The 20292-nt window shown below is 34.4% G+C and overlaps 2 protein-coding genes across 4 annotated transcripts; one reads left to right on the forward strand and one right to left on the reverse strand.

The window, feature by feature from the left end:
• Window positions 1-4217: 4217 nt before the first annotated feature.
• Window positions 4218-10370, forward strand: LOC109157630 (isoamylase 2, chloroplastic). 2 transcript variants are annotated; one of them, XR_002050259.1, is made up of 4 exons: window positions 4218-4433; window positions 4957-7685; window positions 8675-8708; window positions 10289-10370. XR_002050259.1 is itself a non-coding variant. In XM_019305485.1 (2 exons), the coding sequence occupies exon 2, from the start codon at window positions 5024-5026 to the stop codon at window positions 7619-7621; it is 2598 nt and encodes an 865-aa protein (XP_019161030.1). In that variant the 5' UTR covers window positions 4219-4433; window positions 4957-5023; the 3' UTR covers window positions 7622-7788. The 2 variants fall into 2 exon arrangements, 1 of the variants encoding a protein (XP_019161030.1); XM_019305485.1 differs by lacking the exons at window positions 8675-8708; window positions 10289-10370 and having other exon boundaries at window positions 4219-4433; window positions 4957-7788.
• Window positions 8504-11068, reverse strand: LOC109157642 (WAT1-related protein At3g30340-like). Of its 2 annotated transcripts, none has more exons than XM_019305496.1 (6): window positions 10302-11068; window positions 10111-10213; window positions 9754-9911; window positions 9295-9676; window positions 9037-9188; window positions 8504-8824 (listed from the first exon to the last, which is right to left on the reverse strand). In XM_019305496.1, exons 1-6 carry the CDS (start codon window positions 10481-10483, stop codon window positions 8671-8673), a joined length of 1131 nt encoding a protein of 376 aa, XP_019161041.1. In that variant the 5' UTR covers window positions 10484-11068; the 3' UTR covers window positions 8504-8670. The 2 variants fall into 2 exon arrangements, with proteins under 2 accessions (XP_019161041.1, XP_019161050.1); XM_019305505.1 differs by having other exon boundaries at window positions 9754-9870; window positions 10151-10213; window positions 10302-11066.
• Between the last annotated feature and the right edge of the window lie 9224 nt (window positions 11069-20292).

Consider the following 20292-nt stretch of genomic DNA (forward strand, 5'->3'; position numbering starts at 1 on the left):
TGTTGCCGGTTGTGTAAGTCTTATTCTTTTGCGTTGTACTTGTCGGGTTTTGATCTATTGAGTGATGATAGGTCACGCCTTGACTCTTTGGTGAGTCATGTTGTTCTTGTGGTCTTGGGATGTGTTCCCGTGTTGCTTGTGAGAGTGTTGAGTCTTATGTTGGCTTTGACTCTTGGTTTTACACTTGTATATATGTATTCCGTTTCGAAAATGGTTTTACAGCTTATACCTTACTTATGTATGTTATTTCACATGTATTGGTGGGTTACCAGCATTATTCGCTGACCGGGCGTCGTCCCATGTTTATCTTTGTGTTCTTACAGGTGATGTCTAGTCGAGCGCGATGTCTAGTGCCCGATAGTGTTGTACCTTTCCCTTATTGTACGGCCTGTGAGCCGATTTGGTTTTTAGACTTATGAGTTTTTGGATAGATGTAAACCATGCAGATTTGGCCGTAGCGTTTATCGTGTTGATAAGCGTGGCATAACACCCCCGTTTGGATTTTATGTTATCCAGTTATCCTTTTTACTTTTGATGGCATCAACGGTATCCCGACCAAGAATTAGTAGCCGTTATTCTCTTGATTTTTATGACAAACGAGATTATGTGAGACGAATTGTATATGACAATGATGAGGCATGATGAGGCATGCATTTCACTACTTAGGATGAATCCTTTTTCAAACTATGTGGAATGCTAGAAAGTATAGGAGGACTTAAACCAACAAAAAAAAATGCTTGTTGACGAACAAGTAGCAATATTTTTGCATATTCTTGCTCACCGTGTTAAAAACTGATTTATTAGACAAAATTTTAGAAGATCGAGTGAGAGCATTAGCCGAACTTTTCATAAGATTTTAAACGCACTTATTCATTTACAAGGTCACTTGTTTGCAAAATCCGAGCCTATCCAAAGTAACTCATCAGATAATCAGTGGAAGTAGTTTAAGGTATTTTAACCATTTTACAACTTTATGTAACTTAATATTGTATATATTTAGGTGTGTTTTTTTAGTTAAGTCCTTTGTCTTTGGATTATAGAATTGTTTGGGTGCACTAGATGGAACATTTATCAAGGTTTATGTACAAAAAGCTGATAAGCCTAGATTTCGAACCCGTAAAGGAGATATTGCAACAAATGTCGTAGGTGTGTGCACTCCTGACATGCAATTTGTGTATGTTCTTTCTAGTTGGGAAGGATCAGTATCTGATAGTCGAGTTCTTCGTGATGCAATTACTAGGGCACATGCGTTGAAAGTACCTTATGGTAAGTCTTGTCTAGAATTAAGATATGACATTTCATTGTCTTAATGATTAAGTCACTTATTAGTCTTTTTTTTTTTTTTTTTTTTTTTTATAATATAGATTGTTATTATCTAGTTGATGAGGGTTATGCAAATTCTGAAGGCTTTTTAGCACCTTTTAGGGGTCAATGGTATCACTTGAATGAATGGCATCAAGGTTATCAACCAAGTAGTCCCTTAGAATATTTTAATATGAAACATACTGCAGCCCGCAATGTGATTGAGAGGTGTTTTAGGTTATTAAAAATGAGATGGGTTATTTTTAGAAGTCCATCTTATTATCCTATAAGGACACATAACCGCATTATTATAGCATGTTGTTTACTTCATAACTTTGTTAGGCAATTTATGAGTGTTGATCCATGGGAGAATGATTTTGGTGAGTTTGTAGGAGTAAATGATCAACCTGGTGAAAATGATGAGAATATAATACATACGATTGAGCCCCGGATGCTTGGATGAATTGGCAAATGTAATTAGCAACAGAAATGTTCAATGAATGGCAAGCATCTAGGAAACATTAGGGTTAAGTCTCTCCATTGTTTTATTATGACTTCTAATATTTGTAGTAAAATGTTGTTTAATTTGGTATTGTGAACTCTTTGCTATGATGTAATGAGTGAATTTATTTATTATTTTGAACTCTTTGCTAAGATGTAATAAGTGGATTTATTAACTTTCATGTTTGTTATATATAAACTCTCCTCCAATTTTAATGTCTTTATTACAATTTTCCTATTGCAAAGAATTATGGCTAAGAGGGATTATTCCCAACCGTAGCGTAGCGTATACATGATTGGTATCGGGTCTATCCACCGAGTGGTGCTGTATCCGAGCATAACCGACCTCTTCGTGTGCTTACCTAACATAGATTTCTAACCGAATGTAATTATGTCTGGGTCGCGCACCCGACCTGTAATACTCAGAGCTTTATGCTTGGTTCCTTCAGTCGAGTATAATAACGGTAGATCCGAAGGAGTCAGGAATCTTAAGACACGTGGAGGGACCAACCAGGCCTCTAACCTCCCCCCCCCCCCCCCGCCTCATGCATGTGCTCTACGTGCCACGTATGCCAAATGAACAGCATGTGCTCCCGTACGCTTCCTATAAGTACCGCATTAAATGCGGGGGGGGGGGGGGGGGGGGAGGGGGGGGGACTTTTGGCACCTTTTACATACCTATCTTTAGCTCGGGATTCTCTGACCCACTGTCATGTAACCCGAGCTTAAGGACTTAAACAAACAAGCAGACTAGAGCAAGATCTTAGTACGATCCGACCCCCATACTTTACATATCTATAGGAATCATCGTATTTACTACATCAATGCTAACTAGTGATACAGGTAGTTCAAAAAGCAAGTCAGGGAAGCGGTGCCATGAAGAAAATGTTGCCTTAGTTTCTTGTATGGTTGACCTCCATAATTTAGGAACAAAGAATGTTGACACTGGATTCAAAGATGGGTATTTGTGAGCTGGAGAGGATGCTTAAAGCTAAATTACATATTTCGGACATAAAAACTAAACCTCATTTTGAGTCAAGGATAAGGACTTTGAAAAAAGACTGGAGCGTAGTACATAATCTTTTCACTAGTAATAACAATTGCTTTGGATGGGATGAAGAAAGAAAGATGGTCACGGTTGAAGACTATGTATGTGATTCTTATATAAGTGTAAGTATTTTTTTTCATTCTAATTATGTGAAAACTTTAATTAGTTTATACTTATACGAAACCATTATTTATTTAGAGTCACAAAGAAGCTGCTTAGTTCAAAATGAAAAGTTTTCCTTTCTATAATGAATTTAGTTCTATCTATGGAAAAGATCGTGCAACAGGAAGGGGTACACAAACTGGAGAAGATATTTATGAAGAAATGGCTAATGAGGAAGCTAATACATTGGTGGGATCAATCTAGCTAGTGGAGATGAAGATGTTGGGGATGAAGATATGCCAGATATAAATTTCATATTTACTCGAGCTCAATCTAGCTTCATTAGGTAATAAGCCACGAAGTGAAACAAACTCTGAATCATTGTCGGAGTGTTGAAAGAAGGAAGAGAAATATTAGTGATAGAGATGAACCAATTACTTCAGAATCATTTCACAATGCTGCAATGATGTTGAGTGAAACATTGGTAATGATTGGTGATAAACTAAGCAAGAACATTGGAATTGAATTAACTCTTGAAGAAAAAGTGAAACATTTAGATAAAGAGTTAATTTAGATTGATGGATTATCAAATGAAGAGTATTTGATAGTTTTGATCAAACTTCCTGATCATCTGAATCAGATGCTTGTGTTTTTTAATAAAGATAACTTATAACTTGTTTGGTAAAACTTATTTTAGAGCTTATAGCTTATTTTAATTAAGTTACAAATAAACTATAAGTATGCTCTGTTTGATAAAACATAGGGAGTTTAAAATAATAACTTATTTTGAAACGCTTTATTAATTTAGAAAAATGGCACCAACTACCATTCTTTTTTATCTTTATTAATTTAGAAAAATGACACCAACTACCATTCATTAATCAAAATTCTAATAAAAATGGTTCTATTACAATGTAGTATTTGTTCATATATACTTTCCCAATCTACTAAAACACAAAAAGCAAATAATATCTCCATTGAGATTCAAACTCACAACCTTCCAAATAAAAGTCCAACTCGTATACCATTAGACCACATAGCATTAGTCTTGATGTATTTAGCTTTTTAGTTATTTGTGCTAAACAGAACCATAATCTCTTATTCCAAAAAAGAAAAGTGGAGTAAAGATTGAGAGTGTTGTAGTAGAACTTTTTCCAACAGAATTCTCAGACTGATTTACGGACGATTTGATTAGTCCTCAGGAAAATAGGATGGGGCAGCGAAACACTGAAAGTGATACTCACTTTATTCCTCCAAGAAACTTCCAAATCTCGGAACATCCTCGGTTTGCGGTCCGTGATCATTCCAATTTCCACTCTTCTCCCTGTCACTTCTATATCGGACTTTGGAGCCATTTGATTTGATTATTTATCATTCTCATTTTAAGCAGCTCACCCCAGAATTCTTAAACACATAAAAGGGCTTTTCATGGCGCAGTCTGAAGTTCAATGCGGATTCTTGATGTTTGGTTCAGTTAATGGTGCGAGTTTCTTTGTTATCTTGTTTTTTTTTTTTTTTTTACAAATCATGGGTTCATGTTTTCGTAGAAAAATTAGGGTTCCTTTTCTGTTTTTTGCTTGTACATTTGCTTTCTTGGCTTTGTTAACTGTGTTATGGAGCCAATGTCTGCATTATTTGTTTGTTCTACGTTGTTGAATTTTTTGTGTTGGAATTTATTGAGCTTTTGTGTTGGTAGCTCCTTAATGAATTGCGTTTCGGATTTGCCCATACGGGATTTAAGTTGAAGTATCAGTAGAGTTGATTGAATTCTGGGATTCTGGGTTTTAGATTGAAATCTTGATCATGTGAAGTCGATTGGCACTCAATCACCATTGTTTGATTTCATAGCTCTCATAATTTTGATCTTTTTAGGAAAAAAAAAATAGTGTTTGTGATTTTATGCTACTGAAATTCATGTTGTTTTTTATTCCTTTATGTCCAAAGACCCTTTGTAGAGGTAATCCCTTTTCTTTGATCAACAATCAATTTGTTTGTGTTAGCAGGACGAGATTCGGATGACTGACCAAACTCTATGTTTGGCTTGGTCCTAATATCTCCTTAAGTATTCAAATGGCAATGTTACCACTATCATCTGTGCTACAATCATGCTACCTTGGCCGGGGAACTGCTGGGTCATCCAAGTCAGTTGCTTGTGCTCGCGGTTGCCATAGTGAAAGAGTAGTATGCGGTCTAAGGAATGTGGATGCAGTACAGAAACCGTTCTACTGGAATGGCGGAAATTTTACTCAAAAAATTTCTAGTACACCGTACGGTCTAATGGTGGTGGCAGCAACAGCAGCAGATACTTCTGTTATACAAACTGCTGGACAAGTGTCAAAATATCTCTTCAGAACCGAGACCACTGGCCTAGTGAAGGTGTCTGTTGATAAGAGGAATAGTAAGTATGGAGTACAAATTCAAGTTTTACCGTCAGAGCTTGATGGCAGACTCGGTGAGCTGGTTATGATATGGGGATTATTTAGGTCTGATTCCCAATCTCTTATGTCTTTGGATTCACAAGGTGTTGGGACAAGCAATAAGCAGAGTACTGTTGAAACAGTATTTCAATCTAAATCTTCTGGCAAGCTTGTTGAGTTGGATTTTGAACTAAGCTTAGCTCCCTTCTATCTTTCTTTCTTTCTGAAGTCTGAATTGGCTTCTGAAGTTAATAACTCAGAAATCAAAAGCCACAGGAAGACAAATTTTGTCGTACCAATTGGGTTTAGTTCTGGACATCCTGCTCCACTGGGCCTATCTTTTCTCTCAGATGGTTCTGTTAATTTTGCAGTTCTCTCACGCAGTTCCGAAAGTGTAGTCTTGTGTTTGTATGATGACATGAGAAAAGAAAAACCTGTTATAGAGCTTGATCTGGATCCTTATGTGAATCGATCAGGTGATATTTGGCATGCCTCAATAGATGGCTCTTTGCCGTTTGTGGGCTATGGTTACCGCTGCAAGGGGGCCACTGCTGAGAAGACAGAACATGTTCTGTTAGATCCATATGCAAAGATCATTGTGGATTATAATCCTCCCGGGGAAGGATTTAACTTAGTTCCAAGATGTCTTGGACAACTATGCAAGAAACCTGCATTTGATTGGAGCAATGATATCCGACCTAACATACCGATGGAGACACTAGTAGTTTATCATTTGAATGTTTGTAATTTCACAAAGGACAAGTCCAGCAAGTTACCTGCTCAGGTTGCAGGAACCTTCTCTGGTATTACTGAAAAATTGCAGCATTTCAAGGATATTGGTGTGAATGCAATCTTATTAGAGCCTATTTTCCCTTTTGATGAACAGAAAGGACCATATTTTCCTATGCATTTCTTTTCACCTGGGCACTTATGTGGGCCTCCTGGTGATCCTTCTTCCGTTATTAATTCTATGAAACAGATGGTCAAGGAAGTCCACGCCAATGGGATAGAGGTTTTTCTACAGGTTGTTTTCACCCACACAGCAGAGGGTGCATCGTTGTTGCATATTGATAAGTCTTCCTATTATTATCTTGAAGGTGATATGGGCATGAAATCTGGAAATTCATTAAATTGCAATTACCCTCCGGTCCAACAAATGATTTTGGACAGCCTCCGGCATTGGGTGGTGGAATATCATATTGATGGTTTTTGTTTTGTTAATGCTTCTTTCTTGACAAGAGGATTCCATGGCGAGTTCCTGACTCACCCTCCTTTAATTGAGGCAATTGCTTTTGATCCTTTACTTTCGAAGGTGAAGTTGATTGCAGATTTTTGGGATCCTGTTGAGAAGACGTCAAAGGAAATTATATTCCCTCATTGGAAGAGATGGGCAGAGATAAATTCAAAATTCTGTGATGATGTTAGGAACTTCTTGAGGGGTAATGGTTCTCTCAGCAAGCTAGCAACACGTCTTTGTGGAAGTGGTGATGTTTTCTCTGGTGGGCGAGGCCCTGCATTTTCTTTAAATTATATTGCCAGAAACTTTGGACTTCCCCTTGTAGATTTAGTCAGCTTTAGTAGCCGTGAAGTGGCTTCAGAATTAAGCTGGAACTGTGGGGAGGAAGGTCCTACAAACAAAAATGCTGTCCTAGAAAGACGACTTAAACAGATCCGTAATTTTCTCTTCATATTGTTCATTTCTCTTGGTGTTCCGGTTCTTAACATGGGAGATGAGTGTGGTCGGTCTTCAGGGGGCTCCCCTGCATATTGTGATCGGAAGCCTTTTGACTGGAATGCTTTAAGAACTGGTTTTGGTGTTCAGACAACGCAGTTTATTTCATTCTTGAGCAAGCTAAGAACGAGAAGAAGTGACCTTCTTCAGAAGGTAGATTTCTTGGATGAAGAAAACATCGAATGGCATGGAAGTGACCAATCTCCGCCTAGATGGGTTGACCCATCTAACAAATTTCTGGCAATGACTTTAAAAGCAGACACTGGCGAAATTGAATCAAGCACTGCCTCTGATCTACCCGGACACCTTTTTGCTGCCTTCAATAGTGCTGACCATTCAGAGAGCGTTGTCCTTCCCCCACTGCCGGCAGGCATGGCGTGGTATCGCCTGGTTGATACAGCCCTTCCTTTTCCAGGGTTTTTTAGCGAGAAGGGAACTCCGATTGAGGATGGATCAGCTACATATGAGATGAAGTCTCACAGCTGTATGCTCTTGGAAGCGAAACGCACAAATGGCTGAAACTCATCCATATGCTCTTGTATGAAAAAATTTCATTCCTCTACAATACTAGTGCTTAGTTAAGGTATGAAAGCCGCTGCGGAACTACTTAAAGTGCAAATTGCTTGTTAAACTCATGTAAGTGTCATTCCTCCTTGAATAAGAAGCTTTGCAGTTCAATCATAGAATATTCCCTCGCATTTCTTCATTAAAGCAGTCATTATGTCTACTTCATATCCATATGAGTGTTGCAAAAATCCCGCCTAGGCGCTAGGCACTGGCCGGCCGCCTAGTGTATCACCATAATAGGTGGTCTAGGCGGCTGGCTGGCCAGGCGGCCGACTAGGCCGCCTAGACCTCCTAGGCACCGACTAGGTCGCCTAGTCGGCCGATTAGCTGTTGTTCCATTCTTTTTTAAATGGGTTATTTCACTCAAAACGACATTGTTTTGAGCGAAATAATCCTAAATTGTTCAACTCTAGATGTTTTTTAGGTTAATATTTAATAGTTTAGTATTAACTATTAAAGTATTAAATAGTTTATAATTATCAAGTCTTAAAAAATTTAAACAAATTTTTAAAAGATAAAAAATAAAATAAAAATAACACGGGTGCCTAGGCGCCGATTAATCACTGCCTAGGTGCCCTAGGTGCTATGCGCCCCCTGAGCGCCCGAGGAGGGCCTAGCGATTTTTTCAACCATGAATTCCATATAGCACATGTATTGTTGATATTGCATATTGTAGCCATTTATTAAGCTCCCCATTGCACCTTGATTTCTTAACTTAGTCGAGAGAAGATGGTCGTGAGCAGTTTAGAATTTAGATTATAGTTCCCAATATGCTTTCTATCTAGCTAATAGTATTTCCACTGGGAGAAATAATTATTCTGAAACAAAGGAAAAAAAAAAAAAAAGATCTAAAGAGATTTTATTCTTCTAACAGGATGGAAATTTGAAACACAGATCAAGAAACACCGTTCAGTGTCACTGTTACAGTTGAGAAACTTTTCATCATTACTCTCTGTACTGATTAATAATTTTATTTTTTCTTCTGGTAAATCTGATTACATTTAGGTACGAAGTGGGCCAGGGGGACTGATGATAACGGGTAATATAGTGCCATCCTTTTCTTCTGTTTGTACATTTTTGCAAACTTCTGTTTCCTTGCATTTGCCCCACAGAAGAATATATAGGCCAATAACAACCAAAATGGATCCTAAAATGCTGTTTAGATGTTCAAAGAACATGTTTAGTAATTCCACATATAATAATTAAATAATGAGGATATATGCTTGTCTAGTTGTCTTTCTCTTTATTAGTCCAAAAGTTAGTGAAAATAGTTATCATACAATCTTGTCCTCCAATAGTGACAAAAGTAAATAAATAAATCCTACAATTGAAGGAAACAAAAAAAGAGGAAGTAAAAACCACCGTACCTTCCCAGGTGAATTTGTTCATGAAGTAAGAATACATCCAAGATAGCGGCAAAAATCTGAATGAAGGGACTAAACGCTGAGGTGAAGACGGGACCCTTCTGCTTTACACACCATGACATAATAACAAAGCATATTCCCGATCCCACTATGCCCTGTATCCATTCACCAGAAAACCATTCATGAGTTAACACCCCAGTTAAACTTTTTATCTATGTTTCTAAACTTGAGAGATGGTTGACATGAAGAAGAGATGCTTACAGTATATAAAATGGTCGAGATCTCTAATGCTCCTTTCAGTTTCCATATAGATGTTCTTCTCTCAATGATAAAACATAGGATAGCAGATTGAATAGCAGCTAGAAAGGACATAATAGTTGTGCTAGAATACTGATAGGGATACTCTCTCCCGACCCTATCCTGTATGTGATACCACGAAGACCATGCCAAGCTTCCTGCATATAGAAACAATGAGCCGATAACCCAATTCTTTACATCATGCTCTGCCTCAACATCTTTCGAAGTGGTTTTTGTCAATGGAGTTCCTTTGTAGAGCGTTAATACCAAAGCCCCACCAATACAAATTATTGTCCCCAATACTTTGGCTTTCCCACTCTTGCTGTTCATGTTAATTTTCTCCTTTCTGCAACAAATCTTTAGGTTTTAAGACAAGTTAACTGTTCCAGTATCAGAGCACTATGCTCGGGAATTGGAACTTACCTAAGTATGAGTGCCAAAATGAATGTGTTTATGGGTACAATGTTGATGAAAGCACAAGAGAACGTAGACGATGTATACTTGAGCCCGATTAGGAAGAGATATTGAGTGAGAGTCCCTCTACAGAAAATACACCTTCTATCAGAATATTCAACATAGATTTTTTTATTTTGGTCAGTCCATGAGGTGTCCTGAGCAGGCCCTAACTGTAAGAGGCACCTTTAAACCCGTACCATACTCAGACTAATCCCCATTGGCACTGGGCCGGCCCAATTAAGGGGCAAAGTGTTGGCCAGATTGGTTTTTCCATACGAGAGGGGGTTCGAACTTCGAACTCTCGACCTCTCTTAAGGAATAGATTGATGGTTCGGAATAAGGAATTAGAAGATAGAGTTCACACCCTGTCAGTGCACTGAAAAATAGAGTGCAGAAGGTGAGGGCTGTCAACTTTTTATTGCTTTTCCTGCAATCAATATGAACACATTTGTGTTATTGTTCTAGTCATTGAATTATATAGCAATGGCTATCTTCTCTAAAGGGCCGAGCCATACCTTTCCCTGCAACATGCAACGGGGGCCAAAAAAGTTGCCGCTGTTGACAGCCTGTATGTGGTAATAACCTGCTGATTCATTCCGCCATTGAGAACCTTCTTGAAAAGCAGGTTCACAACAGCCATAGCAAAGTTAACGCCAACCATCACAGCAATTGGCTTCCATTTTTGAAGGCAGCTCATCCTAGCAACCCGATCAAACTCTTTAACCGGTGCAGGTATGCAGCTCCCTTCTTGTTTCTAGTTTCTAGTTTCTGAAACCTGTGAAGCTGCATTAAAATGCACAAATGCTCCGGGAATATATACTAAATGTCCAGGAAGCAGCTCGAATATGATGTAATTCTAGGAAATCGCATTTGCAGCATTTTATGCTAATATCCCACATTTTTAAATTATTGTTCTCATTACTATTTTCTCATTTGCATATTCATATTCTATATGTCATCAGCTTATGACCTCAGAACGTGATCCTTGAGTTTCATTCCAGCATGGTCTATTTTTCCCTATTAAGTAAATCAAGTGCTTTTGGCTGTGAAAGAACAATTGTCAGCATTATTTTGTTTTCCGCACGAGAGTAAGTGCCTGCAAATGAAAATGCAAGCATATTTGAAAAAGCAGCGGTGCAAATAAGATTGATTAATCAACATCTTTCTGTAGGAATCTAATACCACTTTAAACAAGTCAATCACACCAGCTTTCTGTGTTTCTGTTTCTTTCCTTTTATATATAATATACATATATGTGGAAGTGGGAGAAGAACAATGTGTCTAATCTTTACAGGTTGAAGGAACTTGATTTGCAGATATTGGAAAACAATTGCCTCTGCACTCTTTGCCTTCCCAGTGTTCATCGTGAGATGTGCAAGGCAACACCACTGATATGCTTGAAGGAAAGCATGCGTCCAGATACTTGCTCTATCCCATTTTACCTGTTCTGTTTACTATTCACTGGTCAAACCAATTCTTTCTTCTTTGCTTATTTTCTTTAGTAAATTTTAATTATCTTTAAATTTAATTTTTTGTGATCAATAGTACTTTTAGGATCCGTTTGGAAAACAGTAAAATGACTTCTGGAAAATGTAGTTTTTAAATATATAAATTTTATATACTAATACTAAACTTAATATTATGAAAACTTGAACTAAAAATAACTTTAGTCAAGCCTCGTTAACCGAATCAGACACAAAATGGGACGGAGGGAGTAATATTTGGTTGAGTACATATTCATATCTCTATGTATGGTTCATGAGGATATAAACAGGTTAGTTGGCAATGAATAAGATAATAGGATTTGTTGTTGTATGCAAATATATGTTACTCTTGAAATACAATTGGACTGTGATGTGGAAAGTGAGGGAATTAGATGTGCCTAACCATGCCTTAATAAAATAGCAAGATTGGGCATGGGAGTGGCAACAATGGTTAAGATTATTGCTGCTCACAAGCCTTTGCTGCTGCAGTATGATTGGATAATACAGTGAATGATGAATTACATTTCAGTTTGTGAACGAATAATAATATTTCTTTAGACAGGCAGTTGTATCTGGAGATATTTTTTTATTAATATCATTTTTACTCCAATGAATGTTGTCATATTTTTATTGTCTTTGGCTCTTACAATTTTACGTTTCTGGGTGAAAATAATTGAATGTTACTTCGTACTTCCTATTTCTTATATTTTTCCTAAATTACACTCAAATTTAATGATTTAGTTGCTAGAAATGCAAGAATGTAGACAATTAGCCTCAATAATATTGATGAAAAATTTTAATAAAAATCAGGTAATACAAGCATGTTTTACTCTATATGTTTTTTTTTTTTTTTTTTTTTTTTTTTTTTTTTTTTTTTTAATTTACATGGTACCGCAAGTACTCCTTATTTCGGAAACTTTAAGTTTTGGGTTGATCCATATAGACTTCTTTCTCTAAGTTACTATTAAGAAAATTAGTTTATGCTCCAACAATTCTTGAATCTTTAAATATATGAAAGAATGACTCATTATAGTTAATATTACTCATCTCTGCATAATGATTTTAAGGAGTTAATGCCATCCAAGGTCCCTTGACTTTGGTGGTTTTGCCATCTATCGTCCTTAACTTTAATATGTCTCAGTGCAGTCATCCGACTTTGTAATTTTGACCACCAGCGGTAATCCCGTTAGTATCTCACGTTTGCACCGTTAATTCTAGAGGTAAAATGATAATTTCTCGTTGTTTATTGATTTTTAAAGTTAGAAATACATATTTAAAGTAGTTCTTTGGGCTGTAATTAGGGGTGGGCATCGGTTCAGGTGACACCTAAATTTTATTTCGAATATTCAAAAATTCGGAATGATGTTTTTGACCCCCGATATCCGAATCAAATTTAATTTGGATATATTCGATTCGAGTGAAATTATTTCGGGTTAGTTTGGATATACCTAAAATTTTATTTTTATCAATTTTGAATTTTATAACGGTTTTATTATTTTTGTATTTATTATATTTTTCATATAATATTCGGATATACTAAATTTTAAAATATCCGAACCAATAATTATTCGGATTCATTCGAAATATATCAAATTCAGTTCGAGTTTCGGCTGGTAGTTCGGTTAATCCAAATTACGCCCAACCCTAGATGCAATAGATTGAGAAAGTATACCTGAACAACACAAATTCAGACAAGTTAACTCAAAATGACTTGTTTACCTGGTATGGCGGTTGTCGAATTTAAAAATTATTTTTAAAAAGAATTTTAAATAAAATAAATATTTAAAATTAAAAATAATAAAATAATAAAAACAAGAACACCCACCGGAGACGAAGTCTCCGGAGCTTCGTCTCCGGAGGGTCCCTTCGTCTCCGGGCCGGGGGACGAAGAGGTTTGTCTCTGGCCATGGAGACCAAGGGACCTTCGTCTCCATGGCCGGAGACGAACCTCTTCATCTCCGGCCAGGAGACGAAGGGACCCTGTCGGAAACGAAGACTTCTTCTCCAGCGGGTGTTTTTTTTTTTTTTTTTTTTTTTTTCTAAATATTATTTAATAATTATTAAATATTTATTTTATCTTTTAAAAGTCAATAAACAATAAGAAATTACAATTTTAAATATTATTTAATTTATTAAATATTTATTTTATCTTTTAAAAGTCAATAAACAACAAGAAATTACCATTTTAATTTTACCCTAAAATTAACAGTGCAAACGTGAGATACTAACAAGAAGATCACTGAAGGTCAAAATTATGAAATTGGATGACTACGTTGAGACATATTAAAGTTAAGGACGATAGATGGCAAAACTACCAAAGTTGAGGGACTTTGACTGGCATTAACTCTTTTTTTTAAGTGACAAGATTTACCTTTGTACCTTATGTTGTCTTTTAAGTTGTGTTTGGTCTTTTAATCTTCTGCGTCCATAATGAAAAGAGTAAAGAACAATTACTCATCATACTTTTAATCTTGTCCAAAGAGTATGATTCTACTATAAAATTATACATTTTGTTGTCGTGTACGTATCAGGCATTGTATGCATACTATGCAAAAATGTCTCAAACATCTAAGTGTTTCTTTTGGCTACTTTGTGTTTGGTTTGCTTTCCCATTTAACTTTTTTTACACTAAAACCCAAATGAGGAAAAATGTTTCGTGCCACCTAAGCTACTTTTTTCCTCGCAATAGCTAAGTCAACTTCAATCAACCCTCAAAAGTGGTGCTAAGTAAGAGATGAGATGACTAAAAAAGTAAGGCAATATCTCGTAAAGAAACTTAAGCAAAGCTTTATAAGGAACTTGGATTATTTGAACTTATGGATGGTTATAAATGAGGCCCCTTGTGAGTATTTATACGCATTCCACCTCATCAATGGATGGTGGAGATTATCTTAATCCTATGGTTAGGATTTAGTCTCTACAATCCTCCTAAAATCTCTATACAAGCTTGGGGATTTTTTAAGGTTCTAGAATGTTCTAGATATCTCTACAACCTTTTTGTTCCTATGTGCATGTCTCTAGACTATTCTACAAACTATGAGATGCCATGTACAAATGTTAGAAAATTTTAGGACGATGTAGCAAACCTCAGAATGTCGTCGAAAAGCTATACGAGCGCTACAAAAAGCTCACTCGTTTTCCGACGTTTTTTTTTTTTTTTTTTTTTTTTTTTGGTATATATGACATGTTAGTGTTAAAAAGTTTTAAATAGTTAAAGCCTAATTTGTAATTGGCCTATTAGTATAACAAGTTTTAGTTGAGTATGTAAAGTCCATAGGTGATCTGTACATACTACACTATACCTAGGACCGGTTCTGAGCATATCTAACATGAGCGACCTCACAGGGCCCCCCAATTTTTGGGGGCCCCATATTTTAAAATAAAACTATAGGTATATATAGTAATAATAATATTTATTTTATAAAAAAAGAAAATTGAGCCCAAATTGCTTTAAAAACCTAATATATATATATATATATATATATATATATATATATATAAAAGGACAATTAGGTCAAACTATAAGGACATTACTAAAATTGCAATTCGGCAATTAAATTTCCTAATCCGAAATCTCAATTAACAAATTCTCAAATCTGAATTAGGCAATAGCATGTTCAGAGTATAAGGAATTAAAGACATTTTATACTCCTTGTGGTAAATCGTAGAGTATCTCAAGGTGTACAAAAAAGACTCTTAGATGTAAATCGTAGAGCATTTTATACTCCTTGTGGTAGTCATAGTCTTAACTTGACTTTATGTGACGTTGCAAACAGTTGTGAGAAAGCAAGAGATTTCTTTGGAGTAGTGCAACGTATTTACACAATATTTGCTAATTCCACAAAGAGGTGGCATATCTTGAAAAGTAATGTAATAAATCTAACTCTTAAGCCATTGTCATCTACTCGAAGGGAAAGTCGCGTGGAAAGTGTCAAAGCAATTAGATATCAAGTCAGTGATATTCGAGAAGCCCTACTTCAAGTGGCAGATACAGACAGCGATTCTAAAATTCAAAGTGAGGCAAGATCTTTAACTACAAATGAGCTTAGTAACTTTGAATTTTTGCCAGCGACAGTCATTTGGTTTGAAATCTTATATGCGGTTAATTTAGTTAGCAAACAATTACAAACAAAAGATATGTTTCTTGATATTGCTATTAATTAAATTAAAGGGTTAGTTTCTTTCTTCAAGAATTATAGAGAAAATGGTTTTTCTAGTGCCATGGATAGTGCAAAGGAAATTGCCAATGAATTAGAAATTGAGCCAGTGTTTCCTCAAAAGCGAAAAATTCGTAAAAAAAGACAATTTGATGAGAGTGTATCATCCGGAGAATCTTTTAGGGTTCATTATTTTTTATACATTGTAGATCAAGCTATTATTTCATTGACCCAGAGGTTTGAGCAATATGAAGTATATGAAGGAACTTTTGTTTTTTTTTTTTTTTTTTGTTTAGTTCTGACAAGTTACAATCGATGACTGATATCAATTTGAAGTCTTGTTGCACTTATTTAGAAGCAGCTCTTAAGAGAGATTATCAGTGTGGTGATATTGATGGAAATGAATTGTATTTGGAGCTAAAATTGCTTAGAGAGATTTTATCAAAAGAAAACATAGGTGCACTGAGTATATTGAATTCATTGAAACAGATGGGTTGTTTTCCAAATGCTACTATCATATCGAATATTATTGACTATCTCAATTACTGTTGCCTCTGCAGAAAGGAGTTTTTCGAAGTTGAAATTGTTGAAATTTTACTTACGATCAAGTATGTTGCAAGAGAGACTCAACGGATTAGCTTTAATCTCCATTGAAAATGAGCTTTTGGAAGAAGTTGATATCAAAAGTTTGGTAAATGATTTTGCGTCTAAATGTGCACGACGCGTGTCACTTTTTAAATAAAATTTTAGATGTATTTTTTATGCGATGTTTATATGTTGATACAACTTTTTGAACAACGTAACTATTATTTATATATAGAAATTACTTATAAAAAAAATGGCCTAAATTATGATATTGCACAGGGCTCCAATTTTTATTCGAACGGTCCTGTCTATACCCTAGGAGAGGTTGCAGTAGAGAAGGATGGGTCGAGGCTATTATGTTTCAAGACAGCTAGCTAGTTTAACATATCTTGGACGTTAATCTCTTTTTTACAACAGTTATGAAAGATTTGAAAGGAACTAAGGGTGTGTTTGGTTCGTACATGGGAATTAGAATTGAAATTGGAATGAGTATTAAAAACTTACTATAATGGTAATGGGTTTTGGTAAAAGTATTTTGCATGTTTGATAGTAAGGTAGAATGGGAATGATTAGGCTAAGAAGGAATAAAGGAATGAAATCTTTATTTTATTAGGGAATGAGTTTTTCAATTAAAGCGTAATCAAAACTCATTATTATAATGTTCTAAAAATCTGACAATCAAATAATAACAATGACTTTAATATCCATTCCGACCTGATAGTTAAACGTGTCAACCAAACACACCTTAACATTCACAAGTTAGTTAGAAGTAAGAATGCTTTATTACTATATATATACTTTTTGTTTTTGGCAAAAAAGTAGAGATTATATTAAACAAGATGCGGAGACTGACATGGACGATAATATAATCCAATAAAAGAAACCAGCTAGGCAATGAATAAAATTAGAAAAAAAAAAAAAAAAAACATTACATGATGTATACAATTGAGACAAATTGAACTCATACATCTTCTCCCTCTAAATATTGCCTACTGAACTAGTGAGCAAAACCCTTACGAGCAACAAAGTAGTTTACTTGTTAAGTTATATGGTTGTCATTTAAAGGTCAAGGGATCAAAACTTCTTGATTACATTTTAAATAATTTTTTCCCCTACGTTCTAGAAGAGTAATTTTTTTTTTTTTTTTTTAGTACTATTAACTCTATTGACTCAAGAGTAATTTAATACTTATATTTATAACAAAAAGAGTTTAAAAAAAGTATTTTTAATAAATCATCTAGTTAATATAATCTAAAAGTTTCTATTATGTATTATTGTATTAAAATTACTATAGAAAAATTTGAAATTGATCTAGCTAAAAAAAAAAAAAAAAATTATAAATATCATATCAATATAAAATATGTATGATTTATAATTTGTTTTCTAGTCAAACAATTTTATCCAATTAACTATGTTTCATATTTTGTTATGAATATTTTTATTGTGTTTTGAAGTATTTTAATTTGATTTCTTGTCATAGTCAAAAAGATTTTTAGTTCCGCCTATATTTGTAAGTTTTGTTTTATAAATTTTTATTAATAATTAATTTATTATTTATTATGATAACAATACTATTATTTTAAAGCTTATTTGATTTTAAATTGTTTATTCATTTTTATAAACTATAATTATTTATTTATGACAACACTAATGTTATTGATTATTTTGCATTTAGAAAAGCACATAAACCTTTTTTCATTAAAAATTTTAAAAATTTATCAATCTTATTTCAAGTTATTTGATAATAGTATTTTTGAGAAAATTGCAATTTAACCCATTAGTTATATCTAAATTGTAAACTCAGTCCATGAATTATTATTCTACACAAATTTTCCCCTTTAATTATGTTGAAGGTGGCAGTTTCAATCCATTACTTATAGATTTTGTTAAAATTAACAATTTATTTTGAATTTTCAAATTATTAAAGGAATTGGTCATTTTGTATTATTTTTTTAAATTCTCTCCTTGAGTTTTCATATATACGCTACTCTTATGCAAAACTCTCGATATATACTATCATAATTGAGTTGTAATATGATAAAGCAAAAATGACAAGCATGAGATTACTTATGATTGAAGATACACTAAATTGTAAATTTAATATGTTAGTTTATTATAATTTTTAGGAATAAGGTCAAATATGCCACTCAAATATACACCAAACTGCAATTAGGCCATCGAACTAAAAAAAAAATGCAATTAAGTCCCTAAACAACACAAACTCATACAATTTAACCCAAAATGACATGTTTACCTAATAGTATGCTGACTTGGCGGTTATCGATTTTAAAAATAATTTTAAATAAAATAATTAATTAAAATTAATTTTTAAAAAAATAAGAAATTTCGGTCGGAGACGAATCTTTTCTAGCCGGCTTCGTCTCCATGGCCATGGAGACGAAGTCTCCCTGGCCATTGAGACAAAGGTCTCTTCAAGACGAAGGTTCCTACTTCCTGCGTCTCCCTAATCATGGAGACGAAGCCGGCTGAAGACGAATAGTCTCCGGGCGGCAGTTCCTTTAAAAAAAAAATTAAGTAATTATTTATTTAAAATTATTTTTAAAATTGATAACCGCCACATTAGGTAAACATGTCATTTTGAGCTAAATTGCATGTGTTTGTGTTATTCAAGGACTTAATTGCATTTTTTGGATTCAATGGCCTAATTGCAATTTGGTGTGTAGTTGAGTGAACTATTTGACCCTTATTCCTAATTTTTATTTTTGTTGTATTTACATTATTCTTTTGATACCAGGACTATGTGGTCTAATGGTACCCGGGTTGGACTTCCATTTGGAAGATTATGAGTTTGGGCCTCAGTGGAGGCGTTATTGGTTCTTTGTGTTTCAGTAGGTTGAGAAAGTATATGAACAGATACTACAATGTAATAGAACCAGTAACTTTCAAAAAAAAAAAAAAAAACATTATTCTTTTGATATCTCATTAAGTTCATACTTTAATGGCTAATACATGCAATTTAGTGATTTTAATATGCTAATTGATTGTGTAGAAGTTTATACAAAAGGTAAATGCAATGAATTATTATTTTAATCTAAACAGTATTTGTGTGTATTATTGTATTTTGTTGAAGATGCAATCTTTATTTCACCATATCATATCATGTTGTTGATTTTAGATTTAGTAGAAGTTGGGTGGATGAAATAATTATGTTTATTAGTCTTTAAATGAAGCAAATAATGAGGAAAAAAAACATACAGAGTATAATGATATAACCTGGAGCATTGAATTGGCATATTGAGAGAAATGGCTAAAGCATGAAATTAAAATTTGGTGGTAGTGTTGAATGTGCTAAAATAATTAATTTGAGAACAAATGGTGCAAATGAAAAATGAATTCCTATTGATTTAAATTTTTTTAATATATATGAAAAGGATATGGTGGTTTATAACTTTATATATGAAGATTTCATGGAGGGAATATAATAAAATTTTATGAAATGACTAATATATCTTTTAGTAATTTAAAATAAATTATTAGTGATAGCAAAATTTACAAGTAATGGATTAAAAATGTCACTTTCAACATAATTAAAGGAGAAAATTTGTGGTTCAATGGTATCCGGGTTGGACTTCCATTTGGAAGGTTGTGAGTTCGAGCCTTAGTGGAGGCGTTATTAGTTCAATGTGTTTCAATAGGTTGAGAAAGTATATGAACAGATACTACATTGTAATAGAGCTAGTAACATTCAAAAAAAAAAAGGAGAAAATTTGTATATAGGATAATAATTAATGAATGAAGTCTACAATTTAGATATAATTAATGGACTAATCCTGTTATTTTCTCTATTTTTTTTCCTTATGTAATTTAAATTTGAGTAAATACCCAAAATGGTCCCTCGACTATAGCTAAATTCACAAATTGATCCTCGACTTTTAATTTCAACCAATTAAGTCCTTAACTTTGTAATTTTAACACAATTTGGTCCTCTGCCTATTTGACCGTTTGTTGACTGTGATTTTTGAGGATATATATGTAATTTCATGGTCCATCGTCGGTTTTTTAAGGTTCCGGTTGCATTTCCAGACCGCACTATTATATTCGAATCCACTGTTGAAAGCAATCTACCAAATCCGGTCGCCTTTCTTCCTCCTCCCTTTGGATTCAATGTAGTTGAGTTCGTACCAGAGCGAAGAAGACGATGTGTTTCCGAACCGGTACAACGTCATCCTGGAGGCCTCCATGTGCTCCGACGAGAGCTGAAGGTTCTTCTGGAGATCGTCGATCACAATCAACAAACGGTCAAATAGATGGAGGACCAA

This window comes from Ipomoea nil, unplaced genomic scaffold (assembly GCF_001879475.1).
Source record: "Ipomoea nil cultivar Tokyo-kokei standard unplaced genomic scaffold, Asagao_1.1 scaffold0298, whole genome shotgun sequence".
NCBI classification, from domain to species: domain Eukaryota; kingdom Viridiplantae; phylum Streptophyta; class Magnoliopsida; order Solanales; family Convolvulaceae; genus Ipomoea; species Ipomoea nil.